The following is a 16119-nucleotide window of genomic DNA, read 5'->3' as shown; positions in this document are numbered from 1 at the left end:
AGTCAAGAGAAGTGTCTGTGTGGGAAGTCGCAATTTATTTGTCCGCCCGGCTTGCTATCTTTTTGCAATGTCTTCGTCGTGCAGATGTCTGTGAGTGTTGCTAATCGTTTTCACGTGGCCGCCTGTATGCCTGAGCAAAGTTAAATAACCTTGAACATTTAATCTTTTGAAACTCTTCAGGATCTCATCCACAGCTGTCTTACTGTCCGTCTGCTGCTGGTCTAAGTCTCTCTATTGCTCTCTCCTGACCTCTTATACTGCTTCTCCGGCCTTGGCAGGGGAAGCCATTTGGTGTTACCCGAAACCAAGACTAGCACCCCATTGTAATAACGCCATCCCTCCCCTTGGATGCTCCGAGCCAACCCAATGTTCAGCGTTAGCAGCAGTTGTCTGGACTGGAGTGTATGTGCATTACACAATAATTGAATGAGATATTATATGATGAAAATATTTGCCTTGGAAGGAAAGACTAAGAGACAGCTCCTTAAAGAGCCTCGAAATAATGCATCTGAGGACATTTGGATGTAGGTTGGACTTAGGTTTGAACTGCGATTGTTCTGGCGATTCAGACACGTGTGGGTCCTACTTGGCTACCTTTAGCAGTAATTGGATTAGTCGGAGCTGAGGGCCTCAGAGATCTGGCGCTCTGGCAGAGGGAAATGGCTCGTCTTCAACTTGACACCTGCTAAAGCCAGTTATTCTGCATCATTGGATCAGAAATACTTGGGCCATGTGTGACTCGAGAACAATGTTGGCCTTTCCGCAAACCGTGTCCAAACCTGCCATTTTATTTCTTTGAATGTGCCCAGATCGGTGAGTCAGGACACAGCAATGTACGCCATGAATCAATTGAACTGAATCATATGCACGCGTGGTACAGTCCTAGTTTCCTTTTCTAAATCTTGATATGATTATAAATTTGAAGGAATGTACTGCGGCTATAAAATAACATCTCCTGGATCCTTCTGAATATACTTACATTTATAGTATGCGCCTTCTCTATGCCACAACAGGCCCACTGCCAGGATACCTCCACATGACCCAGCAGAAGCACAGCGTGAAGTAACGACATCCATGACATTGAGCACAATTAGTCTGAGTTGCAACCATAAACGTCAGCGGAAACGCAATAAATCATACGCGTTCCTGCAGAGACGCTGTGCAGATGACAAAACTGGCTGCACGGAAATCAATAGGTGACCTCAGTTCCTCAACAAATGAGGACACTTAAACTGTGTCACTAACTGTGAGCAGATTGGAAGAGGCACAGAGAGTTCGCCATGGATCCAGTTGACAAGATAAGCCATTAATGGCGATCCGTAACAACACTTACAGGAAACTATCATTTACAACACTCTTGATGAGAGCTTGTGGTTGCTGCCATTAAAAACATTCAATCAAATATATTTTGAATAAACGCTGGTCTTGGCAATTCAAGGCGATGGGGAAATTATTGTAGCATGCTGAGAAAATATTGTGGAAAAATAGAACGCTGCTCAGGCCAGACTGAGAGCTATGAGGCTGTCCAATTAGCAGTCTTGGATATTTCACTCAGTAGACTCTGAATCATGTATAGGAAAATATTTACGTGAAATAATCCATTATGGGAGAACATATTTGCAAATGCATCTGTGCAAAGCATGTACTTTGTGTATGGTGTTAAATGATTTAAGACCACTGTCTGGCATAGGGAAAAGTTGTTTCCTCCATTTGAGATGGATTGATTTTTAACTGAATGAGTTTTGAAGCATGGCTTTTAATGAATGGAAGTGGAAGCTACACTCTTGGCTACAGTTAACAATGGCACAATTCACATTAGCTGACTATTTACTTAGGTAATGCTGAATAGCTTAATATTTTCGTTCCCAACAAAAATGTTTACTAGAATAATAATATTAAAATGTAATAAATGTCAGATCTAGAATTCAACACGACTTCCTCCAGAATTTTGATTTAAAAAAATCTATTTTGTAAGAATTGGAATCCATTTCTATGAGAATCAAGTTCATAAACTGAATGGATTGGTTTTCCGTGGTCGGATTCTATGGTAAATCAAGATTTATATCACAGTACCATGACATCAGACCCAAAGCATGAAGTATGCAGCTGTGGTCACCTAGCATGCCGTTTTAGTACGAACAAAATGGGGGCACAGGGGGCACGGATGCAATCTATATCTACCAGGTTTTTCTAAAAAAGAATACCTCTTCATTAGTGTGCAGCCTTTCAGTCACTGACCTGATACCTCCCTATACTGTCTTTATCAGTGACTTAGTGTTCACCAACTTTATCAGTGTTCACGAAGCGCTACATCAGTATTCAATTAAAATTATCAATGAGTGATTTAACGCACCTAGTAAGCTTCAATGACGGAATATGACTCCTTTTCGATGTTGAACCAAGAAAAACAGCATGAAAAATTGACACGTGGTATGGCTGTCCCTATCTCTCTTGTTATTTAAACCTTTTTGATCTGATAACACACAACTTAATAAAAATCCCTGTTTGCTTTGCAGATAAGAACAGGCCAAGGGCGGACACTTACGCAGTGTGGAGAGGGGCCTTGGTGGGGCTCCGGGCTCGAGCCGAATCCGGGGCCTGCCTCTCGGCGGGCCTCCTCCGCGCCTGGTCCTTCTGGAAGGGGTTGGTGCCAGGCTTGACACGTCGCAGGGCCCCGCCGTCGCGGATGTACACCTGCTCCGGGGTGACCTCCTCGCAGCGGGCCCCCTGGAAGCCCGAGCGACACACACAGGTGTGGGGCCGGCTGCAGGAGCCTCGGTTCAGGCAGGGTGGCTGGCAGTCAGCTGGAGAGGAGAGCAAGGGGAGAGAGAGAGGCACAGTGGGGGGGGGGGCGGGGTGAGTGGTTCATCGGGTCAAGTCAACGCACGTGGGGGACCGACGAGGCCTTTTCGTAGCCTCTGCACCACGGTTCACTTTGTGATGATTGAATCAAGGAGGAGCATTAGTCTTCTCGGCCCCAGATTCAGTGGGGGGAACAAGGCTTCTGTTCCCTACAATGCAGTTGTAGGCCCGGAGGCCCATCACGTTACATTTTCAAAAGCCCTTGACTGGCTTGTTTAGACTCAATGTATGTGATCACTTACATGAAACCCCTTATCCAATGTCTCGCTGAGGTAAAGCCTTCTCAAGCTTCATAGCTCAGGATAGCTTTGCTGGCATTTTTGTGTTATTTTGCCAGACATACCTAGCTACAATCTGATTATGTACCCTCATGGTAGCACAGGGAGCATTATATATCGGTAGAAGGTCACTGAACAGAGCAACCTGTATAAACAACAAGACTACAGAGTCTAACAGGACATCTGCAACTTCCTCTATGGAAGTTGTAAAAGTTGGAAAGGCAAAACCTCCAACAAATATCAACGTCTGAATAAGGCTTGAGGTGATGTCATGGTAATAGCAAAATACTCCTATCCATCCCCTCAGCGCTAACACCATCACTTCCTCCCCAGCCCCCTTGAACAGTAACGGAAGATTTGTGGCATGCCATTTGAAAGAAAACAGGCTTTTCACTTTTTGACACGTGTATATGTAATGGATGGCACCTCAGGATTTACGACATTGTCCTTAGACAGTAAATTAGGTCACTAGTCCGCGGTGGCTAATGTAAACAACGGGGGTCTGTCAACAGGCCTGTGGAATGCTATTGACACAGATGCCCTGGACACCCTGACAGATAGCAGGCAGGAAGGCTGCCACAACCCTTGGCAGTTTGCAGAGCGGGTTTTCAGAGGGCCCCACAGGCGGCGAATAGGCCCCGAACCTCTGCGCCCCTTCCTGTTGCTAGAGATGATTCAGACTTCGGGGCCACTTTGTCTTGCATTCGGTTCTGGAGTGAAAGCAAAGAATGGACCCTGGAGATACACTGACGCTTTGTGGACTGAAACACAGAGCAAGCTGAAGGCAGGAAAATATGAGCTCCGAACCCGCGATGCAGTCATCATGGGTTTGGCTGCTGACATACTTTTACATTTCTTGTTTTTTGACCATTGTGTTTTAACATTGCAAACTTTCCCATGAATAACTGACAATCAAAGCCATATGCTCTGTTATGGTGTATGTATTGTAGCTCATTTTCTTTTGCATAGTGCCTCCATTTAAAAAACATTAAATCACCGCTCACATTAAGTCTAAATTAAAAGTGAAAAAAAAGAAAAAGTTCAAATTGAGAATAAGCCGAACATCTTTTCCCATTAAAACCTGATTAAAGCCTTAGCAACTGATCTTACACATTCAAGCAGGCCTGTTTGAGGGACTCATTCAGCATATGTCTGTGTCTTACTTACTGAAGACGTCCCAGAGGAGCTGAGAAGGAGCAGGTTGCCTGGGCTGCCTAGCAATCAGGAGATAAACAGTCTCTGCATGCTGTAGAGAACCGTTGTTGTCAAGAAGTTAAGTCAAACCAACTAAAAAACTCTGCATAAATCAGCCTTGCTGTCGCTTTTACCCAGTTGCCTCAGGGATGCCTCGGGAACTCCAAAAGATGGAGTCTTCTCGCTAAGATCAACAGGATGAGTCTGTGGCTTGTTTGAAATGTGCTTTTGGACCGAAGTGGAAGTCTACGGCGCCGAAGGTAAGTGTCTATGCGGTGTTTGCCAGACAGCCAACGATCGTGATCAGCTTTTGGTCACATAATCTGGGTCTTCGACACAAAAACATAGAATTACACCGGGCTCGTGTTCTGTGGTGAACCATGGACTACGGTCTTTTATCAATACGTGCTAGAGAAGTCATATAAGCTGCTTGCAGATGGGAACTCCCTGACCCAACTGGAGCAGAGCTTGGCTTGGGGCCACTGCCTTGTCTGCAGTCTGCTCAACCTCAATTTGGTCTATTATGCATCAATCGGTCCAATAGCCTAATGGACCGATAACCCAAGTAATAAAACCTCCAAGAAATGTTCATCGAGAAAAATAATACAAGAAATTAGACGTAGACAACTCAATAAATGAAGACCCTGATTTCAGACAGGGAGGGGTATGTGTTCCTACACTGAGATGTTTTGACCCTTATTAAATCAGCTTTGATGAAACCAAACACGGCCCATGTAAGTTGTTAGCCACAGTGAAAGGGCCGGTAACTAGTTGTTCCTGACCCTAACTGACCCTAACCATCTTGCCTATTTTGCCGTTTTCATACGGTAGCCATCTTGAGTTGCCGTGGCAGAGAGTCACTCTCCTGTCCCGTCTCTGGGCTCTGCCTCTGCCCTGGTGAACACATTGTGGTAGTAATTGCTGTTGTGCAGATTTGTCTTGCACATCATTAAAACTAATTGCCTCACATTCCATTCATTTCGACAAATATGCGTCATTATACACGTTCCGGGACTAATAATAAAACAAAATTTTGCCATAAATAAAAGGGGAAGGAAATAGAAAACATTCCGGGCATTGCCACTTCATTCTCAATTATGGCTGAGACCTACTGCCCCAGTTTTCCAGAGTTGTGCCAGGTCTGGTCATCCAAAAAGTGAAAGCTATTAGGCCATTGTTACATGGCTCGTAACAAAGACCACGAAAAAGCCTTACCCTGAATTAGAACATTTCCAAATAAAGTGTTCGAGAAAACAAATGGAAAGGAGGATTATGTTGTACCAAAGTAACTTTAGGTAATCATTGGACATCATCGCAGAAAAACAAAAGCAACTACATCACAAAGCCGATGGCAGCCGAAAAGACCCTCAAAAACAATACATATCCATTAAGTGACGAGAACATTGACATTGGTGTTATCCCAATCCCATATTGACTATGCATGCAAGTTTATCATACATAAAACCACACATGGAGCTGTGTTGTGTTTCCCCCATGGACTGGAGGTACCTGAAATACCAGGATTGGGACTGTGTATATAACAGAAAACCACCCACTCTTCATAACATCAGCGCACTAAGCCCTTATTCCCATCTAAGTGGTCTTTATTCCATTACAATTCACCAGAGATACCTCCCCTTTCTCCCCCTGCCTCCATGTAATCCAACCCATCAGACTTTTACAACCTTTTTATCCAGCCAGGGGAGACTTGAAACCAAATAGTTCACATAACTTAAACACGTATTAAAATCTTCAGTTACGCAGGTCAACAGTACTGCCCGAGCTAACTAGATATTAAAACCCTTTTTGAAAATAATATTATAATAATGACAGTCTAATCGGGATCATCTCGAGAGGAGAGAGGGCAGGTTATGCCCCATTATGTGATTTAGAGGAATGGGGAGCCATGTTGGGGAGTTCAGGGGAATATGACACAAGATTTGACTGAGGGACCTTTCAGAAACAGAGAGGCAGGAAGTTGAGTAGAAGCACAGATAGCTAAATGTCACTGGAGTTATGATAAAGAGGTCATAATTGCCCAACAAACACTTCTGCCAGAGTACAAACACAGTGGTAGTGTATGTGTGTACTCCCTAGCCTAATTTTGTGATTTAATATTTGAGTAAACATTGAAATTAAGTTCATGTAGATAGTAGTAGCATCTGGCTGATGCCCATAATGGGTAGGATTTGGGTTAGTGACAACTGCTTTCATGTGCTTATTCTTCCAATGGAGCGAGCGTGCATCTTATTTGATTTATATATATAAAAAAATATCCTTTTACTGTTTGAGATTCTTTCTTTTTTCTTTGTGGCATATCTTTTGAGTATTCAACTTACAACCAACAACAAAATGAAGGTGCCCCTGTCACACATTAGCATTTTTCCACCATGTGGGTTTCCTTCCTATAAAGTGCCATCTAATCTCTTTGAGGAGCTTTGGTTGACCTACAGCTGACCCATGCAACTGCGTACATTTTAGCCATGCTATACTGTGCCTCTACTGTGCCCCCAAACTCCTACATTGAGCTTCAAATGAGTAACATGATGGGGCGCTGCGTTTGCCCGCAACTTGTAAATCTGACTTCTTGCATTCACCAAAAACCCACAAACCCTGTCCCGCCGAGCCCAACAGCTTCCACATGGCCTGAGGCAAGAGGGGTGATAATATATATTATATGGATATGGGTGAATGAGTGTGTGACCGGGGGGAAGGGAGGGGTCACTGAAGGTGTTGCTCTGGAAGTGTCAGTCAAGTCTGGTCTTGCAAATCTCAGAGAGTGTTGAGAGCCATTGACAGCAGCATGCATCATTACATGAGTTGAAAAATCAAGATAAACAATCAGGCCGTGTGCCACTCAAGAATATATGTTTTAAAGCTCGGGAGGTTTGACAGTCGGTACCAAGTGCCACGTCGCCACAGCCAGAGCGGTGTGTTGTGTACACCGAGGTGAGCAGGTGAGCTGCGCTACAGGAAGACACCAGTAGGGTCAAAGCAGTAACTCATGCTCACTCATCCATGGTAGCAATTAGAAAAACATGTGGCGGAGGAGAGTTTTAGCCCACAAACACAACAGCTGGAGCGGAGGAGGCAGCACTCCTGGTTCCAGAAGACAAATTGAGACCGAACCGCCTGTTGTCTGCTGTAATGACGGACTCTGGGACAATTGCGTGTATTGATTACAGGCTTCCTCTAATGGCCCGTAAATCTCTCCAAGCTGCCTGCAAGAGCAATACTCTGACCTCTGACCCCTGGCACCATAACATACTCACATGCTTCATGTACACAGCGCATGGCCGTCAATCGCTCCCTCCAACCATGACTCAACAATACCACCAACAATGCAGAAGATACTTAAAAACATCTGAGAAACAGAATGTTTTCTTTATACCTCTTCTAAACTACTGCAAACATATGTAGGGCATAGTTAACTATAGCACCTTGAGCGAAAACACCATTAGAGATTATTTAATGGTAAATGGGGAACAGAGACTATATGACATGCATGAATAAAATACCCCTTGCTACTGAGCTTTGATATTACTATGCCATCAGATTGCCATCAATCCTGTTCAATATTCCTATGACATTGTTACACGATTGGAGCAGGGTAATAAAGGGCTGTAAGGTAACGACAGCCGAAATCCCCCCAAAAAAGAACTCCAATTTGTTACACATGTTTTGGTTGTTTTATCTTCTGCTAGATGGGAAAGGTTATCAAAAAGCAGAAATGTAGCACCTTGGATCCATTACACAATGATGGAAGCCTTTCCTAGGTGCTGATTCGGAGCCGACAAAATGCTCACAGATCCTGTACCAGCTGCAAGACACATGTTGAAGTTAGATGAAGGTTTTGTAATGTGTACTATATCTCACACCAAACACCAAAGCTTAATAGACCCCAACCCTTATCCTGTCTCCAATCTTGGTAAAATTAACAAACTTTGGTTAAACATGTAGAGTTGAAAGGAGAATGAATCGAATTTTAACAATAAAATCGGTTGTTATGTAGAGGTTTTATATGGCTTTAATAATGTAAAATTAGGTCACTTTCAAATGTTGTGGTGCATGGTGAATACTCAAAGAGTAAACTAATCACCTCCCTGGTAATAGGATATAACTGAAGGCACAGCCTAAACCCTCAATATTGTTGTTTAGAAAGGAGGCAAGACTTAGCTTGTATTGCTGCAAGTTAGGGAGAAAGGGGCAGCCATTCTGAGAAGTTATTTCAGGGGTTGGATGAGGCCCTGGGCAGCACAACGGGCCAAAGAAAACTGGAAAACAATCAAAAAGAAACTCCGCTCTCCATGGCGTTTAACTCTGTCAGTCAATGACTGCTTAAGAGACTGAAAATGACTTTATTCCACCTTGTGAATGATGCACCCTTCATCTGCTCTCTCAGAGTCTGTATTGGGCTTCAATCAAGAGCCATGTGCGTGCCTTTCTCCGGGGTCACGCTCCCAGTGTTGCCTATACTTGCATCATGTTGCCATGTGTGATAAGTGCAGTACCGTATAGCTTTGCCAAAATGTTGTGAAGTACAGTGTGGTTACATTCATTTTCAGCCCCCCCCAAAAAATCTGGGATTTTACGAGCTCTGCAGATGAAAGCCAGCTGCCGTTTGTACTGTTGGGGATTAGACCTCCGTTGAGATATGTATTTTCTGTGTAGTAGGCTACGCACCTTTTTGTTACATGGTACCTATATGACCAAGAGAATGGCCGTAAGATTCCTAGGTGACACTGATAAATAGTGACTCTGGGAGGCCTGGGCCATACAAATGACCTTGTTTGATATAGAAACAGTTCTAAACCCTATAACACTACATGTGTGGATGTTGGTTTAGCTAGTTTTTAATACTTGAATCGATGACAATACATGAATAGACCAGTCGAATATGATCCAAATATATATATTCATCTGAAGAAAGAACTTGTATTTTGGTAAGTACAGGTATTGGTAATGTAGTTTCATAAGATTCCCAATAAACCACCAAAAATTTAATAATTATATCATATAACTAAACCATACTGACACCACGAATGACAATCCACAAAAAAGTCTGAATAGATTTCAATACAACATTTTACATCAAATCATTTAAAATATAATCATCAGCATACATTATTGAACACATTCACCTTATTACTTTTAAATAATGATCCTACCAATAAACAGTGGGTACGGAAGAAATACACCCACCACCACCATCTTCATAGCCATACTGTTTTAATAGTTACTTCAAGTGTTTGACCTCAGCAGACATAGAAACAGCAAACATAACCATACGAATTTCAGAGAAAACATTCTTCCATGTTAAGCGTTCAGTTGGGTTCAATTGCATGGCCAAAACCCAACAACGCTGTGGTGAAGCAACGCCTTCAATGTGTCAACGACAGACTGCAGGTCTAATGCAGTCAACCATCACACACCCATCAACAAGGTTTTTTGCTATGGCTGCTGGCAATCCCCAAACCAAACTTATTTACTTGAAAATACTTGTCTACCCACCAAGTGACAACATTTGTACGGGTCATCATGGCCCTTCCCTTCAAATTAAGTTGGGCGAACATCAACGGGAAAACAAATAAACAGGATGCAGTGTTCGAACACAGAATGTTCTATCATCTGTATTTCAAAATGTTCTATCAAACAAACATCAAGTATTTCCAGCACATGGGATTTGCTTGAATATACAGATAAACAAGTCTGGAAAACATCCGTCCTGAGGGTGGAAAGAACATAGGGTGAGTCTGCGCCAGACACACCACGGCTTGGCGAAACCCATTAGCCAGAAAACAATCTGTGAACCAGTCCAACAAGTGACCCAGACACAGACCTCTCCATAAACACATTGCTAACTAAGGTGCACCCCGCACCACTTACAAACCAATTCCTGTCACATATTTGTTCAACCTAATCGAACAAGGCAGTATTGTTATTAGAGCCATAACTCAGCTCTGACACTTAATCCAGCGTTGTTGGTGAAGTCTGCAGCTGACACTTTTCATACTAGACGTTACTTAAATCCTTTCATGAGGAATTTCCCAGGCATAGTTCTTGATGTGTTTCTCACTCCCCAGTCAACAGGTTTCTTCCTCTCACTCCCCCCCCCCCCCCCCCCCCACCCTCCCTCAGCACCATAAACAAGTTTGCTCATGCCGCCATGACCTTATAAACCTACCTGCCGCTGGGGTCTGGACAGTGAACGGGATTGTGTGGATATTTGGATCTCTGTGGTGGTCTACCGTGTCAGAGTTACCCTCTGAGTCATGGTGAGGGTCTTGGGTGGCACCTGGTTAACCCTAGGGCTCCAGGAGTCGGACAGAGGATTTACTCAGCTGATGAGACCACAGTAAATCCGGGTGGAGGTTATGTGCAGTAAGAGGCTCCAGATGGTTGGATTGAGGAGCGGCTTGCTCCTCAGATGTGTTCTGTTTAACAAAGCTACATTAGATAGGACCTGTTACCTTCTGGCCCAGCCAAAGTATTTGGCAAACTACTGAATGTTATGTGTAATTTACACATTAGTAAGGGTGTCTTTAGCTGGGACTTGAGAGAAAGCAGACGGCTGCAAGCCCTGGCCGGGTATAACGTAAAGAGAAGGTCGCCAGGACCACTTATCAGTTGGCATGGGAGATAAAGTCCTTTCGGTTGAGGGACTTGATGTTTCAGCTAAAGCTAATGTTTCTATGTGTAGTGTATCAGAACTTACTCGGTGTGTTTCGGCCTGGGTTTTGTTGTGTCCATGAGATAGGCACACACACAGAAAGGCACTGAAAGCTAAAGGGAGAAGCACTTATCTGCACCATACCGCCAGTGGCAGTGTGGGTTTCAAATGCCAAGCTCGTAAAAAGAAAGGATTGTTTAAATAGCTCAGATTCTAACGTGTTATTTCAGTATGCAACAAAATACGGTAGTCAACAACATTTAATGGATCATGCAGTCGTCAGCAAATAGAGCTTTGACCTCAGTGTGCGTATAAGTACACGCACATTCTACATATAAATAGGCAATTTAAATCACAGCTGGTTTAGACCCCCTACACAGCTTCCAAATACAGAAGCCTTCACCCAGAGTTCCCTTTTAAGCTTTCTTGAGGCTGCACTCTTAAAAAGTGCCCAATTATTCATTTACGCCATTCCCACTTTTAATTAAGTGGCAATTAAGGTCTCTAGTATTGCTGTGGTCAAATAAAAAAGGCAACAGTTCCACCCGTAATGAAGGGCTCTACTTGTTAAAGGAGGAGGAGAGCCAAGTGCTAAGAGTTGGTCATTACCCTGCTAGGATCTCACATGAACTGAGCAAAACATGACTCCAGGGCAATAACACCATGGGAAGATTTTTTCCCCAGAGCAACTCTGCATTACACTACAGCCATTAGGAGCCATTTCCTACATTATTCTGTGTTTTAAGGCTTCAACGTTCTGCTTTCTTTATGAGTCACAATGGGCTCCACCAACCCAGTGAGGTGTCTCTCTCTTCTGGTTTGGCCGAATTGCTTCCAGACCTCTTCCAAGTGTTTGCTATACGCGCTGAGTTTAAGAGACAACAAAAGCGTGTGCAACAGAGAGAAAAAAACAACCTTGCACATGCACCAAAAAACCTCAAACATTGACTGCCATGTTGGAGCTTGACAGAGGAGGATTGTACTCACGTTTTATACAGCGATTGGTTCCTGGGGCCAGGGCCCATCCAGAGCAACACTGCTGACCTCCACACACGTTAGGCCTGCCCAGGAGAGGAGACACATTTATACAACACACATGAGTGGAGATAAATACACACAATATTGCTTTGGGTTAACTTGCTCAACGCATAACATATCCTCATATTACATTAGAGCGAGCAGTGACCTCCTAGCATAACAGATGGCTTCGATCCCTTGTGTTCTGTGTTTTTTAAGAGACCGTTTTTAGCTCCACGCTGATCTGATGTGGTCTGACCCGCAGAACCAACACCTCCGAGATTTGGCTCTAAGTGGATTTGATTCAATATCATTCTTGGGGGTATACCCTGAAACCCGATCTGCCCACGGACGGGTCCACACGTCGCTGCTCTCCCAGCAGGGAACACCAATGTGATAACAATTACAAGGTTGTCTCCGCCACGCACGGATAATCAGAGGCACGCAAGGCCCTAAACACCCTGCATCTCTGCTACGTTACAGAGCATAGCGGCCTATAGATCGAAATTTGATGGAAAAAACCGATTGATTCAATTACATGTATTTTTTTTTAACCCATAATTGTGTTGCCAGTTGGTTTTACGCTCCAGCACATTGGGAAAGGGATATCGGAATACAAGGGGCTACTTTAGGCGTAAAAGTGAATCCAAACTGGGGGTAAGTGCTGGCATAAATCTATTTGTCATTAGCTGCTCACAAGGTATTACGGTTAGTGAGTCAGATTCACAGTGATGGGAGATTCTAACATGTATTGACCTTTTGACCTGAGTGAAAATAAAAGCCTTGGCAGGCTCAGCACCGCATAAATCCAACACATTACGCCAGCTTGTGGATTAATGTCATCCATTACCGCGCTACTACATCAAAAGATACACAACCAGAACTGGAGCTGTTATTGTGCAGCCCATTTTGTTCAAGGTTTGAGGTTGCCAACGTTCGAGGGTGGAGACTAATTATAATGTCAGATAATTAGTTAACTTTATTTCTTTATACACAGATATACTGTGGGCATTCAGCATAAAAGACACTGAAAGCAGAAAAACTTTCTCCAAAAAAAACCCTGATACACCTTCCTTATTTCTGAAGCTCCCAGCATCCATCCATAGACTCTCTGGCAGGTGTCAGAGTGAGACTTCAAAGTGAAGTGGAATGGAAAGAAAGGTGAACGGAGCGCGGTGCCAGCCCCTCAGGCTGTCGTAAATGAACGAGCAGAGTGGGAACTCCGAGAGGAAATGTGTCACCAGCACACTCCCACTAACAAGCAGCAGATGATTCACCACAAGCTAATGCATTGGAGGGTGTTTCAAAACACATTGCAAATTACCGGCAGGTATGTGTTCCTAAAAATGTATGTGATACCATCTTTATTGAACTAAAATAATGCAATTTTGTTCAGCACCTAGTACATTTTGGATGGTGAAAAGTGGATTCACACTACACCACAGCAAATATAGTATATTATACAGTATGATGGAACATTTCTTAGTTTTGTATGATAGAATACTTTTGATTTTTATAACACATGCCTGTATGTATGCATGCTACATACACATACAGTACATCGGAATATACTCATAGTTATAAAAGGTTTGCATTCAAGTTGCCCACTACAGATTGACGTACAATGAAAAGGGTGGGGAAAGCAAGAGGTCAACACATCGCAGAGTTAGAATTTAAATATTCTTGAATCGCCCTTGCAGCCCTGACAGCGACATCTGATAAATAGTGGACCTATTAATACCCTCACGTTTTCAAAATCAATGCCTTCCATGTAAACTGCTAGCCCATATGTGATTCACAAATTAAAAAAAGAAAACCCTATGAACCTCTTTCGGGCAAATCAGACTCAATACGGAACATGACTAGATTTTAAAAGCGAGTATTTGCATTTGGCTCGAGGGATCGGATTAAACCAATCAATCTCCCATTTCCACTTCAGCGCTTTGGTAAAGACACCTGCAGCAAACTGTCGTCCAGCATCATTTCAAACGTATTTAAGTCCCAGGTCATTAACAGCTAGGCTACTGTATGCTCTCATTGAATATAGATATGAGGATGTAATGGATATGGGGGATATGGTTGAATGCATCTATATATACAATTCTGTCTATTTCATGAGAAACTTTCATTGTGGAAAAGTGTTTCATTATTCGGGTGCTGTTACTTGTTAGGCTTTAACTCTGGAAGTTGTCCCGGGGATATTCTGTTGGACACAGATGTTGAAACTGGGCTAGTGGGTCTTCTTGTAAAACCAATAGCAACATTACAGTGACTTCGTCTTTGAGCCAATACTACACGGGTCACTTTACTGGACATGTTGCGTGACGTTGGGGTTATTTATAACATGGAAGTCATTTAACTTGGAAGTTTGCGATGGAACAATACAATACGTCTACAAACAAAATCCGAACATTTTTAAAGCACTTAAGAGAGTGGCATCTCTAGACATCAGACAAACGTCCACTGGGTCGTCCTGTTCTTACCCAGCAAGCCGTCTTGAGTGCCTGCTGGCCTGCCTGTGGTTGACGCGGGACCTGTACTGGGATGAGTGGGGGGCGACCTGTCTCGCGGCGCGGGGCGCGCTGTCTCGAGCAGGAGCAGAGCCGTCCCGGAAGGAGTTGTCCGTCCCGTGAGGGGAACGCGGTTTGATCACGGGCGCGTGTCTGCTGCTTCTACGGCTATCTCGTGGAAGAAGAGATGCGCGCTCGGGCTCGTGCTCGTTCTCCGGAGTCCCGCGCGCAGGGTGGCTGAGGAGCGATTCGGATGAAGTTTCGCCAACGTTAACGTTAAGGTTACTACTAGGTTGCTTTGCTAAATGGCCTTGACTTCTCACTCTGGACTGCGGGTCCCGTACGAGCGCCGGGGCGCTCGCAGCATCGTTCGTACCTCCCGCCGAGTCTTGTCTCTCGCTGTCACTCAGTCGCATCAGCGCCAGTGACAGAAGCATCAACAACGTGACGCCAACGCGGTCCATCTTGGACTGCGAAATGTTATGGAAACCACCGCGCGAAAAAGGGGGTCGACGGCGAGTTCAAAAGAAAAGAAAGGCGCTGAATTGTTTACAACACCCTCCAAAAAAAAGTGCGAAGAACTGTTCCCAACTGTTCCAAACCGTTCCCAACTGTTCCCAAACTTCAGCAAGCAGGCATCCCCTCGCGAGACCGCACGACGTCTGGACCGCTCTTCATCATCACGTCAGGTGAGGCTTGCGCGGGATGACTTGATTAGCATGCGCTTCATAAAGGGGACAGCACGAGCGCCAAGTTAAGAAAGCCTTTTCCCGCTCTGGACAAAATAAAAATAAAACCAATAAAGGTAACCGGTATTCTACCTAATCCAAATGCACAGTATTGTTTTTGGTTAAACCGGGAAAACGGTCAGCAGAGAGAGAGAAACACAACTCTGTGGAGGCTCGTAAGGCAGGACGACTAGGCTAACCACCCGATGGGAGCAGACGCAGGGTTTGAGATGCAGGGTTTGAATCTCGCTGCCATGGATGTGACCGCCACCTCCTTGGATGCGAAGTTACCGGGAATATCTGTGAAGGGTTGTGCTCGCTCCACACTACCGACAAGTGGGAGTTTCTTCGCGTAAGCACGAAGAAACTCCCACTTGTTGTTGCTTTATTTACTACCGCGCGCGGGCGCGCGCGCGCGCGCACACACACACACACACACACACACACACACACACACACACACACACACACACACACACACACACACACACACACACACACACTCTCCCCCAAGTGCTCATGCGTGATTTCACTTCCAGATAAATGACTCGCCTCGACTTGGACATTTTAATCGATTCTGTTGCACGCTTGTAAAATCTTGGATTACAGAAAGCACCCTTTGACGCAATTTGAACTTTTGCAGGATATTCTATTTGTGTGCGTTTGCGGGTATGATGTCTGTAATTAACGACTGCATAGCAGCTGCAGATTCGTCATCCCGACAATAAAACATGACTGTAAACCTCATGAAGCACTTCCCTTTTCAAAACTCGGTGCATAATGCTTGCTTGGGTAATTAGCCCACGTTCCCAGTCAAATATTGCATTATTGCAGCTAAGCATTCCGATGTATAGTAAGCT

General features: G+C 44.2%; 1 protein-coding gene across 1 annotated transcript in view; it reads right to left on the bottom strand.

Moving 5' to 3' along the window:
- The window catches only part of LOC311361924 (latent-transforming growth factor beta-binding protein 2-like), an 87515-nt gene extending 72462 nt beyond the window's left edge, over nt 1-15053 (bottom strand). Inside the window, exons 1-3 of the mRNA XM_084481719.1 lie at nt 14505-15053; nt 11992-12065; nt 2546-2804 (exon numbers count right to left, since the gene is read on the bottom strand). Coding sequence (XP_084337845.1) covers nt 2546-2804; nt 11992-12065; nt 14505-14995 — 824 coding nt within the window. The 5' untranslated portion in view covers nt 14996-15053. The remainder of the gene's footprint in view (nt 1-2545; nt 2805-11991; nt 12066-14504) is intronic.
- Nucleotides 15054-16119: the final 1066 nt, after the last annotated feature.

This window comes from Micromesistius poutassou (genome assembly GCF_964030765.1).
Source record: "Micromesistius poutassou genome assembly, chromosome: 17".
NCBI lineage: Eukaryota > Metazoa > Chordata > Actinopteri > Gadiformes > Gadidae > Micromesistius > Micromesistius poutassou.
Note: the sequence above shows the minus strand (reverse complement) of the source record. Positions and strands in the feature narration are given on the sequence as shown.